Here is a 19,468-nt window from a genome sequence, read left to right as displayed (position 1 = left end):
TCTCCACAACGTCTCATGAAAAGGCTTGGGAAGTGGACTTGGGCACCTATTTAGATGATGAGGAATGGGTCGAAATCTGGGATAATACTGCCTCTAGCTCCATATGCGTTAAAATTAAAGAGAATACGTACAAGCTATTATACAGATGGCATTATGTTCCCTCTCGAATTGTGCAGAATGTATACTGGTACGTCAGATAGGTGTGCTGGAGAGGTTGTACCGCTGAGGTCACCTTTTTTCACATCTGGTGGACTTGCCCTAAGATAGTAGGTCTTTGGAAGGAAGTCATTGGCCTTGTACATCGCTTACTCAATATACCCATCCCTTATGACCTAAGTATATTCTTCTCCCGTTAGATCTTCCCACGCTGACTAGGCACCAAAACAAACTGATGCGCCATATTGTTAATGCAACAAAATGTCAGCTAGCTGCGGATTGGAAAAAGCTTGATTCTCCTTCTATGCAGTCCATTTTAGCCCGTATTTAGTATATGTATCGTATGGAGTATATAACTAGTATCATTAACCACTCCTCTAATTCTTTTGATAAGATTTGGGGCCCATGGTTAGCTGCTCATTCTGCCCCCTCCCTTTTTGCCCTGTGACAAGTTATTTATATTAGCATATGTATGAGTTTCTATATGTATTTATAAAATCTCTATATACATATATGTGTATGTTTATATTTGGTTTTTGGGTCCCACCCCAGGGATTTTTTTATTATTTTTTTTTCTTCTTTTCTCTTTATTTAACAATTTTTTTTTTGTTTTTTCTTTTTATTCAATATTTATAATTTTTTTTGTTTTGTGTTAAAATGAAAAATGGATCACAATTTCCATCTCTATTTTATGAGACACGGATTTTTTTTTCAAGTGACAATTTGAGATTACTGATTACTATGGTCTCTTGTTTTTCATGTGATTCTTCTAATAAATACTATTTAAAAAAAAGTACCCAAATAAATTGCATGTTTATACTTAATGCAATATGTCCATGTTAAAGGGGAAGGATCCCTCTATGGAAGCCGTGTGATATCCTGAGTACAGAAGTGCAGATTTATAGTCACAGACTGTAATGGTAAGGCCAACAAGTAAAAGGGACATTCCGTGTTTTGAAGTTTAATCAGTGTGTCCTACATGAAAATCCCATGAGGACAGTGTAAAAAAAAAACCCACTTCACCTGTGTAATTGAGAAGAAAAACTTGCTTATTCCTTTTTATACATCTGCAGCAGAATGTGAGTGCAAGCCTGAGCAGGTTTACCTACACACTTCTTTATTATTATTCAAAAAGCAATGTAGCTTAAGTAATGTTTAATCAAAGGGAAATCATTTTAGTATTGCTATTAAATGAGCAATATTTTACATATGTTTAAGTAATAATAAAAAAAAAAATATTGTCGGAATGTGGCACATATTATATACGTCATCACCTTTCAATCTGTATAAAAATAAGCACAAATATTCAGTAACATATTACAACTCGAAGCATATTGAAACCAATTTAGTATTCATGTATGAAAAAAAAATAAAAGTCAGTAAGAAAGGATGCGTCAGAAAACCAGGAACACAAACAGAATAAAAAAAAATAAGTTATAAATAATAAAAGCAGAAGGCAATGACTAATGCTTCATTAAAGCACATTTTGAAGTTTGGCAAGGTGCCTGTAGAATACAGGAGTACAATAATATACTAAAAACTGAGCATTTACCCCAAAACAAAATAAGCTCATCCAGTAGGAATCTAGAAAAAAATGTACACAGAAAACAATCTATACAAGTACGGATTGGAAAGCATGACACATTTCCTAAAAGTATTTACAAAAGCAAACTAAGAATGAATTAGTAACAAGCATTTGAACTACAAGCTTGTTTTCAGCAGATCTAGTGTTGCAATGGCAATTTTTGATATGACAAAATGTTTTTTTTTAGTATTTTGAGAAACATTGTACATTTACAATACAGTCCTTAGACCATAAAGTCTTGTATATCAAAGCAGCCATGATCCACCCTTTCTAGGAAGGCATAACCTCAAAATCACTAGGAACTAGTGACATCATTGGTCTCAGATGAGGCTCACAGATTGCCTTCTCATGAACAGAGGACAATGTGGAGCCAGCGATTTTTAGGGGTTGAGCCAGTTATTCGTGAAGAAGCACCAAGCACAAGTACATTTCAAAAGAAAGTCTATTTACACGAAGCATTAAGAGTTGACTGACTATTCAGAATTCCAATAAGTGTAAGTCTTGTCATTTTTTTTTGTGTACACCAGAAATGAAGGTGACAGTCGATGTGATAATGACAGAAGAAAAATATGGGAAATTAGAAATTGAAGAGGTTTATGGACTTCTATTTATAACTTTTCAATCTATATGTTACATATTTATACAATATACTGAAGAAACACCAGGTAATTTGTACAATCTGTAACTTCAAATACAGATGGGGCCTCCTACATACAGCAAAGAATAGGGAATGTTCATGCCCCATTAGGTGGTGCTAATATTGTATATTCATTTACACTTCTAAGCACCTTTCCAACAACTGACTTTTTACAAAGTATTAAATTAGAAAATAATATATATATATATAAAAAAAAAAAAAATAGTCCGTAAATCATTGGCGCTTTAATTTTTTTGCTGGCACTTCTTCTGAGGTGCTTTGACCTCGGGTTCTTGCCCCTGGTGGGCTGGGGTCTCTTCGACGCTTTGTCCCACTTGCTTGCAGTGTGGCAGGCCTAAAGCAGAGTAGTCAGTGAGAATACAGCAATGAAAATGTGGATAATCTTAATATAGATCTAATATGTACACTTTTAAATTAATTTTCCTGCACTGAAAATCATAAACAGAAGACAATTGTAATATACAAAAACCAGCACAGAGTGTGCACTTGATGTGACACATGTATTATGAAACAATAGGAAACAGTTGGAGGCAGGGTTCAACACAGCCACATTTAACTAGCAAATTGTTTAGTTTCCAAAAAACGCTAAGAAATTGCCATATTCTCTTGCAGCAAAGCTGGGGAACACTGGACAATGGGATTGTAGGTTGGGGCTGGCACCCAATGAAACCATCTTTAAAGCCTAAGCTCCTCCCCCCTACAATCCCACAATTCCAGTCCTCTTTAAGTGCCTGAGGAGTAGAGCACGTTTTGGATGGGCTGCTCTATGCAGCCCTTGTAGGCAAGCTTTATCTGTGTTTTTATTTGTAATCATTTTCTTTTTACTTTCTAACTCAGGAGCTTGTAGCAGCGCACAGTGTTAGTGTGGGCGGCTTCGGGAGCTGTTATGCAGCTGCTTTGCGGGGGGGGGGGGGGGAGAGGGGGGGTGCGCGCCGGCGGTACCCCCCCAGACTCCGGTCTCTCAGAGAGACCGCCTGGAACCGGGGACAGTGCACGCTCGCACTCTTTTAGAGGGTGCTGGTCGACACCGCTGTCTCAGATAGCGCCGCCATCTTGACGGGTTTCATGAGGACGTCTCCACTGCAGGTGCACGAACCTCATAGGCAGCTTAGTCGGAGCGCGCCAAGTGCTTACCCCAGGAAGGGGAGTAGCACTTGTGAGAGTAGCACTTGTGCACTTGTACAGCCACTGGCTAGGGGGGCGGAGCCTCTAACTGCCGGCCTCCCCCACACTTTACAGCAGAGCAGGGGTACAGTCCTGGCTGCTGCTCCTACGATCTTTCCTAAAAGATGGCTGCTGAACTCCGGAGCTCTTTTTGACCCTGCAGGCTGGGATCATCGGCTGTTGCAGTTCTCAGCTCCTCTCCTCTGCAGAGCTTGGCCTCTCAGTAAGTCCTTTTCTATTGTTGCCTGTGTTATTATTTGCAAGGGGCAGGACATTGGTTCTGCCTCCCAAAGCAGATCAGGTGACAAAGTGATAGTGCACATGCTCTACAGATTTAACGTGCGACAGTTACAGGTTTTCATCCTATGATGAATGTTACCGCTCTACTGGCGCGTCAGTGAGGACTATGACTGACTACGCCAGACCCGTTCTGACACAGGGGGTGGCTCTGATGAGACAGACTGTGTAATGGTTAGCATTGTTGCCTCGCCGCATTACGGTTGTGGGTTTGATTCCTGTTACAGTCCTAACTGTGTGGAGTTTGTATGCAGGGATTTTGATGTATTCTAGCCGATGTTTTCTCTCATGCACAGGGTACCGGAAGTTGCCCTGGGGGCCTTGTGTGTATAGGACCCAGTGAAGCGCAGGCACCTAGGGTGCTACGTCCACCAGGGTGGGACCTGCGTGGGCTGGAGCTCTCAGCAGGTTGGTGTATCCCTAGTAAAGCTGGTGGCGCTTCACAGGGAGGCCAAGTTCAGGCTTGGGTAATCCCTCATTTTTGGCACAGGTTTCTTTCCCCTCTATAGGGTTACATTTCCAGCCAAGTTAGGTCTTGTTCTGGCTGCGTCTCAATATAAGTCAGGTTCCTCGGTTTTGGCTTGTTTTTTCAGGAATCCTCTGCTGTGCGAGGTGCAGGGTGGTCATGTAGGCATCTTCCTCCTTCCAAGGCCCCGGTTAAACGCTTCACGTGCGAAGGAACCAGGGTTGCATAAAAATCTGATTTTTTTTTTAAAAATTCGAAACGGATTTGCTTGAAATTAGACTTTTTGGATTTAAATAGGATTTTTTATTAAATACATTTTTTTAAGTAAACGTTTTGAAATGTAAAATGTTTCCTTAAATTTTTTTTTTTTTTTAATAAAAAAAACGTATTTAAATAAAAAAAAATCTGTTTTGTTTTAAAAAAATCCAATTTTATGCAACCCTGGAAGGAACTGGCGAAGATTTGCGCTGTCCCAAGGGGTGAGGACCTACTGTCCTTTTCAATTCTCTAGGAGATTTAGATATGGATTCCCAAGCGGTGGTTGTTGGTCTGTCCAAGCATTGGCGACGGAAAGTCACTACTTTCCCTTCGGCGTATATCTGCACTCTCCTAAGAGAGGCCTAGGAGAAACCAAATCAGGAGGTCTCTGTTCCTCGTACATTTGCTTCCATGGATTAGGTAACCTCCCACAGCTGTCGCTGCGGCAACTGTTTAGCTCAGCACACGCCTCTTCCTGTTCAGGCACCAGCGTCCTAAAAACTTGGAGGGTCATTATCCGGCCTTGGCGTGTGCTTTGGTCACTTCTGCTGACGAATTTGTTGCAAGTTTTACAGAGATTTGCACTGGGATTCCCTGCTGGATTGGCCAGACAGGTTCGCGGCGGGCTCTGTGTGGGAGGCCATGCAAGACGGGGCACAGGTAGCTTACACTACTGCCGATTTTGCCTCGAAGGACCCTCTGGCTCTCCGCTTTACATGTGCACTCATAACCAAATAGTCCCTTACAATATCATCTGTTTGGTAAGGACTTTTCTCGTTTAGCCAGACCTGTATGCCATGTTCCCCACTGGTCGGTAACATACTTTTCTTTTGGTGGCTGTCCCTCCCGGCAGGGTCCATGTTTCCAAGTTTTCGCTCCTCTTTTAAGGGTGGTACGTCAGTCTACAACAAGCAGATTGTTTTCAGCACCTTCAGCAAGTGCGACGGTCTTATGGGCAGCGTGATGCGGGACTTTAGCAGCATAGATCCGTTGTGCGGCTATCTGGTCCCTTATCTGCACGTTTTCTTATTTTGTTACGTTTTCAGGTTCTTTTTGCTTCCAGCGGCACCCACTTTGAGTGTACAGTTCTCCGGCAGGCAGCCTAAGCGTTCCCTCCCCTGTGGATGGCTTTTGAACATTCCATTGCCCAGTGTTCCCCAGCCTTGCTGTAAGAGAAAATAGGATTTTTGGTCAACACTCCGTTGAACCCTTTTCTCTTAAGCAGGCTGGGGAACACTGCGATCCCTCCCTCACGCTCAGTCGTGCACGGTTTTGGTTCTTGACCGTCCTTTTCCCTTCTGGTTTGTTTGGTTGGTCTAACAGTTTCACGGGGTTCCTGCTACTCCTCTCCGGACTCTTTAAAAGAACTACTGGAATTGTGGGATTGCAGGGGGGAGGAGCTTAGAATTTAAACCTACAGTTTCATTAAGTGCCAGCTCCAGCCCCAACCTACAATCCCATTGTCCAGTGTTCCCCAGCTTGCTTAAGAGAAAAGGATTCAACGGTAAATTTACCAAAAATGAAAAACAAAAAAAATGATGATTGAATTGGTTCAAGAACATCTATCTCTAACTTCACAAAACTATGTTCTGTAAAAAAATAAATATATAATGGGGCAGCACAGATGGTGTAATGGTTAGCGTTACTGCCTCACAGCACTGAGGTCGTTGGTTCGATACCCACTACGGCCCTAACTGTGTGGAGTTTGTATATTCTCCCTGTGCTTGCGTGGGTTTCCTCCGGGTACTCCGGTTTCCTCCCACACTCCAAAAATATACTAGTAGGTTAATTGGCTCCTAACAAAAATTACCCCTAGTGTGTATGTGTGTGTGATAGGGAATATAGAGTGTAAGCTCCACTGGGGCAGGGACTGATGTGAATGGCCAAATATTCTCTGTAAAGCGCTGCGGAAAAAATGTGTGCGCTATATAAATAACTGGTAATAAATAAATAAATATATATATATATATATATATTAAACACAACATTGATTAGTAGATCGGTCATCGATGTATCGGACCAAAATACTTCACCGGGGCACATATAGCCTTTTATAGATGTATATAATTACTAAAAATACTTGAATCCCTGTATTATAGCTGAAGGATTCCTTGAAAGTGTTAAGTGCTCAAGACTTTTCAATGTAATTAAGCTGGGGGGAGAACACACTTACAAATTCTTTGGGGATTTGCCGGACACGACTTTGCTACGTCTCTCTTTTGAGGAGGAAGACTTCTCAGGACTGCCGAGTTTTGCCGCTGCGCGAGTTGTTGGCTTGTGTGGCAGTTTCCTAAAATTCACAAAGACATTAAACTGTTACTTGCAATTGCACATTCCTTATATGTCGGACAAAGACCTCGGCATAGAATGGGGTAAGACTGCATCTCTACTTACGAAAATGAATCCTAGAGAAGCTGCATTAAAAATAGAGGGTTGGTCTCCCAATAAGATGCTAAGATAATGAGAAATGTCAGGAGCTCCCCAGTAAGTTGGGTCTGAACTGTGAAGAGCTACGGAACTTGTGGCACCTTATAAATAAACTTTGATGAGCAGTTGACTTTTTGGACATTGCGTGAATTGTAGGTCCAATTTCACTAATGAACATTTTTTATTTCTGTGACTGTCATGTAAAGAGGATTTGAAATAAAAACACAGCTTTCGCAGAAGGGTACAAATAGCAAAATGTGACATTCAAAGAGAATTAGGTCCCGCAAACAGTGGAAGCAGCCCCTTTGCACTCCTGTGGCTCCGTTCTACTCAGCAGCAATGGCGGCTGTTAAACAACTGGAAGCCGAGCTCACTATAGTTTGCATTTGCAATCTAAATGACGCTGGTGCAAGTGCAGAAGCCCAATTTATGCCCAGATGAGGAACAGTTGAACTCCCACTTCCAGAACTGCTTCCTAATGTAGCAGACTAGTGTGCCCGAAGTTGGACAGCATGAATAATGGTACGTCACTGAGACTGAAGGAAAAAGGTAAGCTCCTGCATAAAAGAAACAAGATAGTGCTACCTGCCTGCCTAGCTAGAGACAGGAAAAAAAGACACAGATTATGAGGAGCTACATTATATAGCATCCAAGGACCTGCCTCTAGCTATATAGAAGGGAGCTAGACCAAGGTAAGGACTGCCATGGTGTATGGGAAGGGAATCGGTATGAGAAGCCAACGATGGAATGCCGAATGGTGGAGAATCCCGACAGGCTCAGTTAAGGATCCTAAACCCCACCCCTTAACTCTCCCTTAGTGGTGCCTAACCCTAACTCCCCCTTCCCACACCCTAAACCAGGCCTCCCCAGGGGGTGCATAAACCTAACATCCCCCCCAATGGTGCCTATCCTAACCCCCCTTCCTGTAGCCAAACCCTCCCAGGAGGTGCCTAAACCTAATTACCCACCGGTGGCGCCTAATCCTAACTGCCCCATCCCCGGCTAACTGCACAAACTTACCGCCGTCCGGACGTTTGGCATTCCGGCGGTCAGGATGCTGACGCCGGTATCCTGATGTCCCTCGGGGTATCGGCATTATGCTGGGCGGCGGGATTACAGTGTCGGTATTTCGACTGCCAGCATCCCGTCCGCCGGCATATAAACTGCATTTGATGGGAAGTATTAACAATATATATGTTTATTTCAGGGTGTACTGCTCTTTCAGATATAATACTGACAACCTCCTAGAACTGCAGTTAAATATTTAAAGGCGCTCAAGAGTACAACAAACAAAAACCTATCAATGTTACCGCCCCCATAACAGCAGAAATAAAACTGTGGTTAAACAAAAGGTGCATATATTAAATCACAAATCACTAGAAGAGTGTGAGAAATTCTTAGTCTTTATTTGCTACCTCTGTGCTTCCAGGCGAGAGGCTGCTCTGGTGGTTGCTCCTCTATGTAGGTCTTCCTCTTCATCATTCTCACTATCCTCCTCCTCCTCTTCTCCATCCTCACCCTGATCCTCCTCATTACATTCTGATTTCTTACGCCTTCTCTCCGATTCTGAATTGTCTGTAATGACATCAAGTATATTAAATGAGTTTTGCATGAAGAACTTCTTTTCAAGAGAGTTGCATTGTCCAATAAAAAATTAGAGGTCAGGATTTTTTCACCTAACAGCAACATTTGATGTGCTGAAACTTTGTCCTGTCTGGGGTTTGTGCCTATTTCCCGGCTCAGCTGGCCAGGAAAGATGTTACAGTAACGTATAGATGTGTCCTTGCTTGGCGTGAGTGAGCCCCAGGTCCCGTGTAACTCTGCTAGCGCCGGGCGACGTTTTTCACAATGTGATGGGACTGGAGGGCACCAGCAGACTGTGCTGATTAATGTGATATGTGACACTTGTATATCTGTGTGTGACTGAGTGTGTATGAACCACAACCAAACTTGGAATGTATAAAGCTGCGAATCCTACATTGTAGCACTTCACATTCAGAGACTCAGTCGCACACAGATCTTCAAGTGTCACATATCACATTAATCAGTACAGTCTCCTGATGTGTCCTAGTCGCGTCTCATTGCGCCTTAGACGCACTTTCGGGCAAAAAAGATGCCCAGCGCCAGCAGTCTCTCACAGGACCTGCCACGCTGAGAGGGGATCTTTAGCAAGACTACAGCAAAGATGTGTATGTTAGTTTCAGAAGGAACAGAGTCATTAAAATGAGCCTGATTTGCCTTCAATTATAATTTATATCATGTAGGGAAAAGAAAACAGGGACAGAAGTAGCACTTCTAAAGATCAAGGTTTGGCTTATGGCATTTATGCAGACAATAATAAAGATGGACAGCTACACACAAGTGCTATACAAGTTTTTGCCAACTGTGTTTGGTAAAGTCGTTTAACAGAGGGACCACTTATCCCAACAATACATCCCAATACTGACAAAGTGACAGAACAAAACCAACAATGTAATATCTATATTTGTGCAATGGAGCAGCCGAGCACAATTAATTGTACACAGCAGTATCACCAACACCCCTGTACACAGCAGTATCACCAATATCCCTGTACACAGCAGTATCACCAATACCACTGTACACAGCAGTATCACCAATACCCCTGTACACAGCAGTATCACCAATACCACTGTACACAGCAGTATCACCAATACCCCTGCACACAGCAGTATCACCAATATCCCTGTATACAGCAGTATCACCAATATCCCTGTACACAGCAGTATCACCAACACCACTGTACACAGCAGTATCACCAACACCACTGTACACAGCAGTATCACCAACACCACTGTACACAGCAGTATCACCAACACCACTGTACACAGCAGTATCACCAACACCACTGTACACAGCAGTATCACCAATACCCCTGCACACAGCAGTATCACCAATATCCCTGTATACAGCAGTATCACCAATATCCCTGTACACAGCAGTATCACCAACACCACTGTACACAGCAGTATCACCAACACCACTGTACACAGCAGTATCACCAATATCCCTGTATACAGCAGTATCACCAATATCCCTGTACACAGCAGTATCACCAATACCATCAATCAAAATTTGTTAAAAATGCAGGTTGTGGAGTCATTAGAGGTGAAAATATCCGGAATACAAAGAGTGAAAATCTCCAGACAGATATTCAGCACTATATTGAGAGAACATATTTGCCAATCTCCTTTACGATTGTTCACAACTGCATGTAACATACAAGTGACAGAACAGCCATAAATAGGTGACATGAGGTAATTGAGAATCACACGGTTGAAATATTTAGATAGTTATACCAGTCTCAGAAGAACTTTGGGAATGTCGGCTCTTCCTCCCTCTTCGCCGTACAGTGTCAGGGTTTTTTTCTGAACTGGAAGCCTGAAAAAGACAACGCCATTTAATTTTGCGTCTAACCCCATCATTCGGTCAATAATATAAAATGTGTGCTTTACCTCAGATTTTTTGGTTTCGGCATCATCCTTCTCTAGATTTGGAATAACTGAGAAAAACAATATAAAATAATATTTAAAAGAAATAAACACATCTGAAGACCTCTGAATTAAGATCTCTCCCATGTGAACTACTGTATTCTGTACATTTCCTGTTTTGAGAGGACGACTCTGGACTCCCCCCTGAATCTCATAGTGGCCGCAACTTTTAAAGTAAAACTTCAGTCTCTATTAGCGATGTGGCACTTTTATTACTCTTCAACAAAATTCCAAGACTGCACTGCTACCATGATACTGGTTACAGACGTCAGAGTAACCCTTCAGGCTTCCTATATTCAGAATATTTAAAAAAGGGTGGGTCAAACAATATCATTTATTGCTCCGTTTTGGCCAAATGATTGCATTTCAATGGGAGTTTCCAAAATAAATTTTTTTGGAAATAGAATTACACTAAGCAGCAAAAAGATAAAAACTAATCCTATATACAGCACTTCAAAAACGTAAAAGCAAGGAAGAGAACTGCAGCGCTAAAAGGAATGCAAACGAGTGACATACGATAAACCAGCTATTTGTGCAATTTTAAACCATAACTATCAACAGTACGAAGTTTATCGTAAATACAAACTTAAATAAATGTCTCCATTTATATGTAAAAGCATTGCATCAAGGATACTGCATATTCAGACAATAACATCCGCTATAAACAAGGCACACATGAATGCAAGGATCCCAGAAAAGTGAAGGAATATAGTAAATGATGTACATTACAGAGTAAGGTATATTTTATATATAGATGCAATATTCATAGAAATAAAAATCTGCACTAAATTAAATCTGCATTAAAGTGACCCATACATAGGCTTTCCATACTATCGCTTTAACCGGGTAACTTATGAATTACGCAGGCTCTGTGGCTAATTAATGCGTAATTCAGGAGTGTCACGGTTTAAAGTGATCGTATGGTAAGCCAATCCATACATTACAATGTATTCTAGGTACGTCACCTTTAACATGCAAACGCAGTTTGAGTTCGAGTGAGGAAACCTGCTTGGCCTTGTGTGACCAGTTTACAGTACACCTGCCATTATCCACACCAGAACGCCCCACAGAACACATACATGTTATTGTACAGGATAGAACGGTTGCTGTAGATGGAGAATGTTGGTATGTTTGTGTAAATTCTGCAGTAGTCTATGGTCTCTACCATTACTTGGCTTTACGTACCTTTATTTGTGCTGCCATTATTATCAGCTTGCCTTGGTTCCTGGATTAAAAACACGATATAAGCACAGTTCATTGTTATGCTTTATAAAAGATAAAAAGTGATGTGGGTGGATACTGTAGACCAGAGGGTCGACAATTTTATGTAAAATCTAAAAAGAGAGCTTAAAAGTTTAGGAGCCCAACCATCATCCCAACCAAAATACATTAAAACTTGTATATAAACATAGGAATACATTTAGTAAACAACATAGAAGTGTCAACAGAAAGCCAATGATGATATATAATATTATATCTATGCTGTATAATATATCTAAACAAATATATCCCGCACAAGATCGCTTACGACAAGCCTTCACTACCGATCACTGCCCAACTCCCAAAAAGACAAAACCAATTAAAAAAAAAAAAAAAGGCCAGACTAGATGGACCGGTAGATTCCCAAGTGCGTTACACATCAACCGCCACTTTAGGTCTTGTTTAAACCCCCACCCTAAATTAGCAAATCACTACTTGCTGCTATATTTGTACCATGCTGAAACTCTAGGTGACACAGCTTATGCAGCAGACAAATTTGACACTTTATCCGGCTAAATTGCAGTACATACATCTTGATGGCACTCTGCTTCAGTATTTCCTTTACTCGCCGATGACTCTACAAGGAAGCAAGAGAACCCGTGAGCAAGCAGACGGATTAAATCATGCACAAATATGAACACAACATTTTGCATGCTTACCAGCATCTAAAGGACGTTTCTTTGGTGGCCTGCCTCGCTTTCTCTTTTCAGTCTCGACTTTCGGCTCCGGTTCCTAATGTATAGGAGAAATCTGAATGAGTATCCATGGCAACTGCAAAGGCATATTAGCAGTGTCATTCACATCTGTCTTCTTAGGTAAAGAGTCTGGTTTCTCACATATATAATGATGTATAATAAATAGCCACTAAGAACAGACCCTAATATGTAGGTGTATATTATCACACCTTGATAAAACCTGAGATAACAACTTAAAATCTGTTTACACTTGTGTGATTTGCTTTGTCATTTTCTGTTAGCTACCTTTTGCAGAAAATAGGCGATAACGGTACACAAAATATAGGTGACCGAAACGCTACAAGTTCTCACAAATGTTAGATAGACCATGGATTTAGCTCCATGATTTGTCTGTTGTGGCCATGCTTGGCGTAGGTGAGAGCTTTCCACATTAGGCACTATTATCACTCCCAAACAGCTGCTTTCCTTTATTTTCCAAGTGCTCACAAGGCCGGAGAAGCTATGGTAGAGAAGGTGACTGCCGGTAATAGGGACAGTGCAGAATGTAAAATGAACACAGCACTAGCAGTTCTGAAAAATGTTAGATAGACCATGGATACAGCTCCATGATTTGTCTGTTGTGGCCATTGAAGTGGCGTAGATGAGTCATTCACATTCTGCACTAACACTCCCAAACAGCCGCTTTCCTTCGTTTTCCAAGTGCTCACAAGGCCGGGGAAGCTATGGTAGAGATGGCAACTGCTGGTAAGGAGGACGGTGAAAAATGTGAGATGACCACAGCGCACTGTTTTTCTGTGCCCTCGCGGGAGAGGAGACACTGTTGCCAATAAATAAAATTACTTATTGCATAGATTCCCATTAAGGAAGACTATGGCAGGGGTCGGCAATAAGCAGCCATCCAGCTGCTGTTGAGCTACAAATCCCAGCATGCCTTGCAACAGATTTAGCATAACCAAATAGCAAAACTATAGCAGGGCATGCTGGGCTGTGTAGTTCTACAACAGCTGGGGGGCCGCCTATTGCCCACTCCTGCGCTATGGGGTAAATGTAATAGCCAGCAAGTTGCAGGCAGCCATGAGCTGTTGGCGAGTCAGCCATTATATTTAAAGCTGCAATTCTTTAAAAGGCATAACCAATTTGGTCATCACATATACCACTATGTGTTAAGGATCAAATGTGCCATATCTTGGCTTGAGGAACAATTCTAGAACATTTTTCAGCCTTTGTGTAACCACTTCATGTGGTCGCATGGGATGCAAATGCAACAAACTGTGCATCAGCTTACAAGGTGCGACCCCACCGCCTTGCTGTGTTTTTGAAGAGGAAATCCATTCTACACAGGGGCAGAACAGATCTCCCCTGACTCCCTGGACTCTCCCAGCGGACCCGGCAATTTCTGACCGGTTATGCCGTAAAAAATAGTCAGTTAAGTGGTTAAAGCTGATCACACAGTATAACAGTTTAAAAAAAAAAACCCCAAGCTTGCTCACTGCTTCAGTTTTTGTATTTGATTGATTTCCTTCCACCTTTTCTTTCTTTACAACTTTAGCCTTCTTGTTAGTTGGTTCTTCATCTGAAATAGAGCGAAAAGGTGATCAAATTCCAGATGACAAGTCCCTGCCGCCACATCAGGAAAAGGTGAAATCATTTCCACACTCAGCTGCAGAAATAACTGTCCATATATTTGTATATCGAACAGACAGAGGTAACAGAAGTTACTTCTATGCAGTTAAAATAACTAGAAGGAACAAAGCCAAGTCTGCGTGGGTAATTCATATCGGTTTAAGCTAAAATGCATTTAAAACACCTGATAGGAGATGTGTCAAATTCACTCAAATTCAGCATTAGCTGCACAGCGCTATATGCTATAGAGAACACGTTGGTAGATACAACAATACCAGTGACAGAAAAAATGCTCACTGAAGATTACAAAAAGATTTTTCTTTTTGTATTCTAAAAGGTGCATACACACGGTCAGATTTAAAGGAAGATTTAAATGAGAACGATATCGTTTGATCGTTGAAATAGTCCTTTTATTTGCCCCCCTCAAACGACCAAATGATGCGCGGGAACGGATGGTCGATATCGACCATCGCCCGTGCATGCAGGCCAACTTGGTCGATATCGACCAGGTTAGCCTGGTTACTATAGGGACCCTTGATCGTTGATCGAGGTTCATTATAGTAGTTGGGGGAATGGAGCATGTGCTGGATGTTTGATAACGATCATCCAGCACATGTAGGACGATCAGACAACGATATCTGATCGTTGTCTGATCTGACCGTGTGTACAGTCCATAACACACAGAGTTTTTGATGACAGATCTCATCCAAGAGGGAAAGCTTCAGTGATAATTGTATAGACGACCACAAACATTGTAGAAAGCAACAAACAAGTAATTTAAAAAGATCAGAAATTATATTTACCAAAAATACTTTTCAGTTTTGAAAAGTCGGTGATAACAAGAGATATGGTAAGAACTTACCTTTGTTATCTCTGTTTCTACGAAGTCCATAGGGTCCACAGGGTTGACCTTGGGGTATAGCTGGATCTGGATCCATGGGCACCACGCAGTTAAAGCTTTGCTGCTCCCAGGATGCACTTGGGTCCGTCCTCCTCTATACCCCGCCCCGGCCACAGGCACCTCAGTTGGTAAGCAGCTAAGGCCGGAGGAGGAGACTAAACAGAGAGAAGGAAGACTGGAACACACAAGAAACCATACTCACAGAAATGGGAGACGGAAAACCGGTGACCAGCCACACAGCCCATTTGAAGCCAGGTGCGTCAGGGCGGGCGCCCTGTGGACCCTATGGACTTCGTAGAAACAGAGATAACAAAGGTAAGTTCTTACCATATCTCTTGTTTTCTACTTCAGGGTCCATAGGGGGTCCACAGGGTTGACCTTGGGGATGTCCCAAAGCAGTTCAACTAAGGGCGGGGACGCTCCTGTGCTGAAAGGAGTACCCGGCGCCCGAAGGATGCATCCTGAGAGGCGAAGGTGTCAAACGCATAGAACCTCAAAAACGTTTGAATTGAAGACCAAGTGGCCGCCTTACACAGCTGAACAGCGGAGGCGCCACGTCTAGCAGCCCAAGAGTGACCCACAGAACGAGTGGAATGAGCCTTAACAGAGGCTGGCACAGGTAAACCCTCCAGTGCATAAGCCTCACAAATAACGGAACGAAGCCAACGGGTTAACGTTTGCTTGTTGGCAGGCCAACCCCTCTTGTGAAAACCGAAGAGGACAAACAAAGAATCCGACTTCCTAACCGAAGCAGTCCGATCCACATAGATTCTAAGTGCCCGGACTACATCTAAGGAAGCCTCACCAGCTGAAAGATCAGGCGACTGAAAAGCTGGCACAACAAGTTCCTGATTAATGTGGAACTTCGAGACCACTTTGGGCAAAAACTCAGGACGAGTGCGGAGCACCGCTCTGTCCTGATGAAAAATCAGAAAAGGATGGCGACAGGAAAGCGCCCCCAACTCTGACACCCTCCTGGCAGAAGCAATTGCTAGGAGAAAAACGGTCTTGAACGTCAGCCACTTGAGGTCCACCGCCTCAAGAGGCTCAAAAAGATGACCCTCCAAGACCCGTAGCACCACCGCCAAGTCCCAAGGAGCCACAGGAGGCACGAAGGGAGGCTGTATCCTGAGAACACCCTGGAAAAAGGTGTGAACATCCGGTAGTGTAGCAATCCGTCGCTAAAACCACACGGACAATGCAGACACATGAACCTTCAGAGAGGCCAGGCGTAAGCCGAGGTCCAAACCTGACTGAAGGAACTCCAAGATTCTGGAAACCCGGAACACCTGAGGATCATAGTTTCTGGATTCACACCACTGAAAGTAAGTGCGCCACACCCTGTGGTAAATCCGTGCGGAGGCAGGCTTGCGTGCCCTAAGCATGGTACCAATGACTGAACTGGAGAAACCCCTAGACCTCAAGATGGCTGTCTCAAGAGCCACGCCGTCAAAGACAGCCGACCCAGATCCGGGTAAAGGCAGGGCCCTTGAGACAACAGGTCCCGACGCTGAGGAAGAAGGTACGGAGCGTCGATGGAGAGACACCTCAGATCGGAGTACCAAGGACGTCTGGGCCACGCCAGAGCAACCAGCACGAGCGTGCCGCCGTCCTGCTTGAATTTCCGCAGAACCCGAGGAAGTAAGGATATCGGAGGAAACAGATACGCCAGGTGAAACGTCCATTTCACCGACAGCGCGTCTACCAGACTGGCGCCTGCGTCTCTTGTCCTTGACCCGTAAACGGGCAACTTGTGATTGTGACGGGAGGCCATCAAGTCCAGCTCCGGCAGCCCCCACCTGTCCACGAGTAGCTGAAACACCTCTGGGTGAAGCGACCATTCCCCGGGATGCACGTCGTGACGGCTGAGGAAGTCCGCCTCCCAATTGAGGACTCCGGGAATGAAGACTGCCGAGATCGCTGGAATGTGACACTCCGCCCAAGCAAGGATGCGAGACACCTCCGACATTGCTGCCCGACTTCGAGTTCCTCCTTGGTGGTTGATATACGCCACCGTGGTGGCGTTGTCGGACTGCACCTGAACCGGCCGTCCGTAAAGAGCGGGACCGGACGACTGCAGGGCCCGATAAACCGCCCACAGTTACAGAATGTTGATGGGAAGAAGAGCTTCTTCCGCAGACCAACGACCCTGAAGTGACAACGAGCCAGTCACTGCCCCCCAACCCCGAAGACTGGCATCCGTCGTGAGCAGGGCCCAGTCCGGGATCCAAAAGGGACGCCCCTTGACCAGATGAGCTGTCTGAAGCCACCAAGCCAAAGACTGCCGAACCTCCGGGGACAACACCAGCAACTGAGAGCGGTGAGGTAACCCGTTCCATTCCGATAGAATCAGCCCCTGCAGGGGCCGGGAATGGAACTGGGCAAGTTCCACCATGTCGAATGTTGACACCATGGAGCCCAAAACCCTCATAGCCGAATGGACCGACAGGCGGCAACTGCTCAGGCAACTGTGTATCCTCAGCTGCAGGGAGGAGACCTTCTCCGGGGTCAGGAAGATCCTTTGCTGCCGAGAATCTAGCAGGGCTCCCAAATGAACCATCCACTGAGATGGAATCAGGGAGGACTTTTTCCAATTTATCAGCCACCCGTGCGCTTGCAGGCAAGCGACCGTCAAGTGGAGATGATGAAGCAGTACCTCCGGGGAACTCGCCAGCAACAGGAGGTCGTCCAGATACGGTAGTAGCCGTACATTCTGGTTCCGAAGATGTGCGGCCATGACCGCCATAATCTTCGTGAAGACCCTCGGTGCCGTGGAGAGACCAAAGGGTAGCGCCCGGAACTGGTAATGGTGTTGAAGGATAGCGAACCTCAGATACCGCTGGTGCGAAGGTGCTATCGGAACATGGAGGTAGGCGTCCTGGATATCCAGGGACACCATGTAATCCCCCGGTTCCATCGCCAGAATGATGGAACGTAACGTTTCCATCCTGAACTTGGGAACTCTGAGGAATTTGTTCAGAGACTTCAAGTTGAGGATAGGGCGATGAGAACCATTGGGTTTCCGCACCAGAAACAGAAGAATAGAACCCCGTCCCTCGTTGTAATTGAGGAACGGGAACAATGACCCCTGCTGTCAGCAAGGACTCTATAGCTTCCTGAATCTGTAAAGACTTCGTCGTATCCTGAGAAGGACTCGTGCAGAAAAACTGGTGGGGCGGTCTGTGCCGAAAGTACCCCTGGGAGACCACTTCTCGAACCCAGGCATCCGTGGTGGTATTGTGCCAGCACTGGGCAAATAGAAGAAGTCGGCTTCCCACTCTGGGGTCCCCCAGAGGGAGGCCCGTCCCATCAGGCAGAAGGTTTATCTTCCTGCTAGGAAGAAGGGCGCCTGGCACTGCAGGGCTGCTTCTTGGGCTTAGAAGCGGCCTTGGTCGTCGACTGCCTCGGGAAGGACTGACCTTTTGCCTTGCTCTGAACCCGAAAGGACCGAAAAAGCAGAGCTCCGTACCTTGGTAGGAGCAGAAGCCGAAGGGAGGAAGGCTGATTTAGACTTAGCCAGAGTGTCCACAATTTTGTCCAAGTCTGGACCAAAAAGCAACTCCCCATTAAAAGGTAAGGCCTCCAGTCCCTTTTTGGAGTCAGCGTCAGCTCTCCAAGACCTCAGCCACAAGGACCGACGCGCCGACACAGCTGCAGCCGACACCCGAGAGGTTAGCAGGCTTGCGTCTAACGATGCTTCCCCAATGTAGGAAGCCGCATCCCTCATTTGACCTATCAACGCTCTCTGGATCTCCGGAGCATCTTCCGGAAAGGTATCCTCCAAAGCATTGGCCCAGCTCTCGATGGCCTTAGCCACCCAAGAGATGGCCATGGACGGACGGGCCACCGCCCCCGAGAGAGAGTAAATAGACTTCAAACAAGTCTCCACCTTCCTGTCCGTGGGATCCTTCAGGGAGGAGATCGACGGCAAAGGCAGCTTAGCACTTTTAATTAAGCGGGTAACGTGGGAATCCACCGCTGGAGGAGTTTCCCACTTCCTGCAATGAGCCTCCGGAAACGGATAGTTCGAAGCCAACCGCTTCTGCGGTTGGAACCTCTTGCTGGGCAACTGCCAGGCCCCTGCCATATGATCCGTCAATTGATCGGACAGGGGAAAAACCGTCGAAGCTACCTTGGCCTTTTTAAAATTAGGGTATTTTGACCTGGGGGCGGGCACATCCTCCTCAATGTGAAGGATGGCCCGCACCGCCCTAACCAATGCCGGCACATTAATGGAAGACTTAGCCTCCATCTCCTGGGCCCCGGCATCAGAGTCAGAGTCTTCATGGATCTCCCAGTCATCCGAAGACACGTCCGTGTCCGTGAATTGAGCCGCCAGTGAAGCCGGAACGGAACGCTTGGACGCCCGTGGGGGCAAATCACTGTGCAACATATGTTGAAAAGCCGATGACGAAGCCGCCAGACTCTGAACAGAGCTGGAGAGGACGTCCACCCAAGGCGGGGGTACT

At 44.8% G+C, this 19,468-nt stretch overlaps 1 protein-coding gene across 1 annotated transcript in view; it reads right to left on the bottom strand.

Moving 5' to 3' along the window:
• Positions 1 to 1,252: 1,252 nt before the first annotated feature.
• BOD1L1 (biorientation of chromosomes in cell division 1 like 1) overlaps positions 1,253 to 19,468 on the bottom strand; it is a 71,181-nt gene continuing 52,965 nt past the window's right edge. Inside the window, exons 15-23 of the mRNA XM_088482997.1 lie at positions 13,966 to 14,048; positions 12,440 to 12,512; positions 12,311 to 12,357; positions 11,706 to 11,745; positions 10,485 to 10,531; positions 10,329 to 10,410; positions 8,427 to 8,586; positions 6,758 to 6,874; positions 1,253 to 2,733 (exon numbers count right to left, since the gene is read on the bottom strand). Coding sequence (XP_088339123.1) covers positions 2,613 to 2,733; positions 6,758 to 6,874; positions 8,427 to 8,586; positions 10,329 to 10,410; positions 10,485 to 10,531; positions 11,706 to 11,745; positions 12,311 to 12,357; positions 12,440 to 12,512; positions 13,966 to 14,048 — 770 coding nt within the window. The 3' untranslated portion in view covers positions 1,253 to 2,612. The remainder of the gene's footprint in view (positions 2,734 to 6,757; positions 6,875 to 8,426; positions 8,587 to 10,328; positions 10,411 to 10,484; positions 10,532 to 11,705; positions 11,746 to 12,310; positions 12,358 to 12,439; positions 12,513 to 13,965; positions 14,049 to 19,468) is intronic.

Source organism: Taudactylus pleione, unplaced genomic scaffold, assembly GCF_031769625.1.
Source record: "Taudactylus pleione unplaced genomic scaffold, aTauple2 ptg000302l, whole genome shotgun sequence".
Lineage (NCBI taxonomy): Eukaryota > Metazoa > Chordata > Amphibia > Anura > Myobatrachidae > Taudactylus > Taudactylus pleione.
The sequence above is the reverse complement of the archived record's forward strand: the minus strand, read 5'-3'. Positions and strand labels throughout refer to the sequence as shown.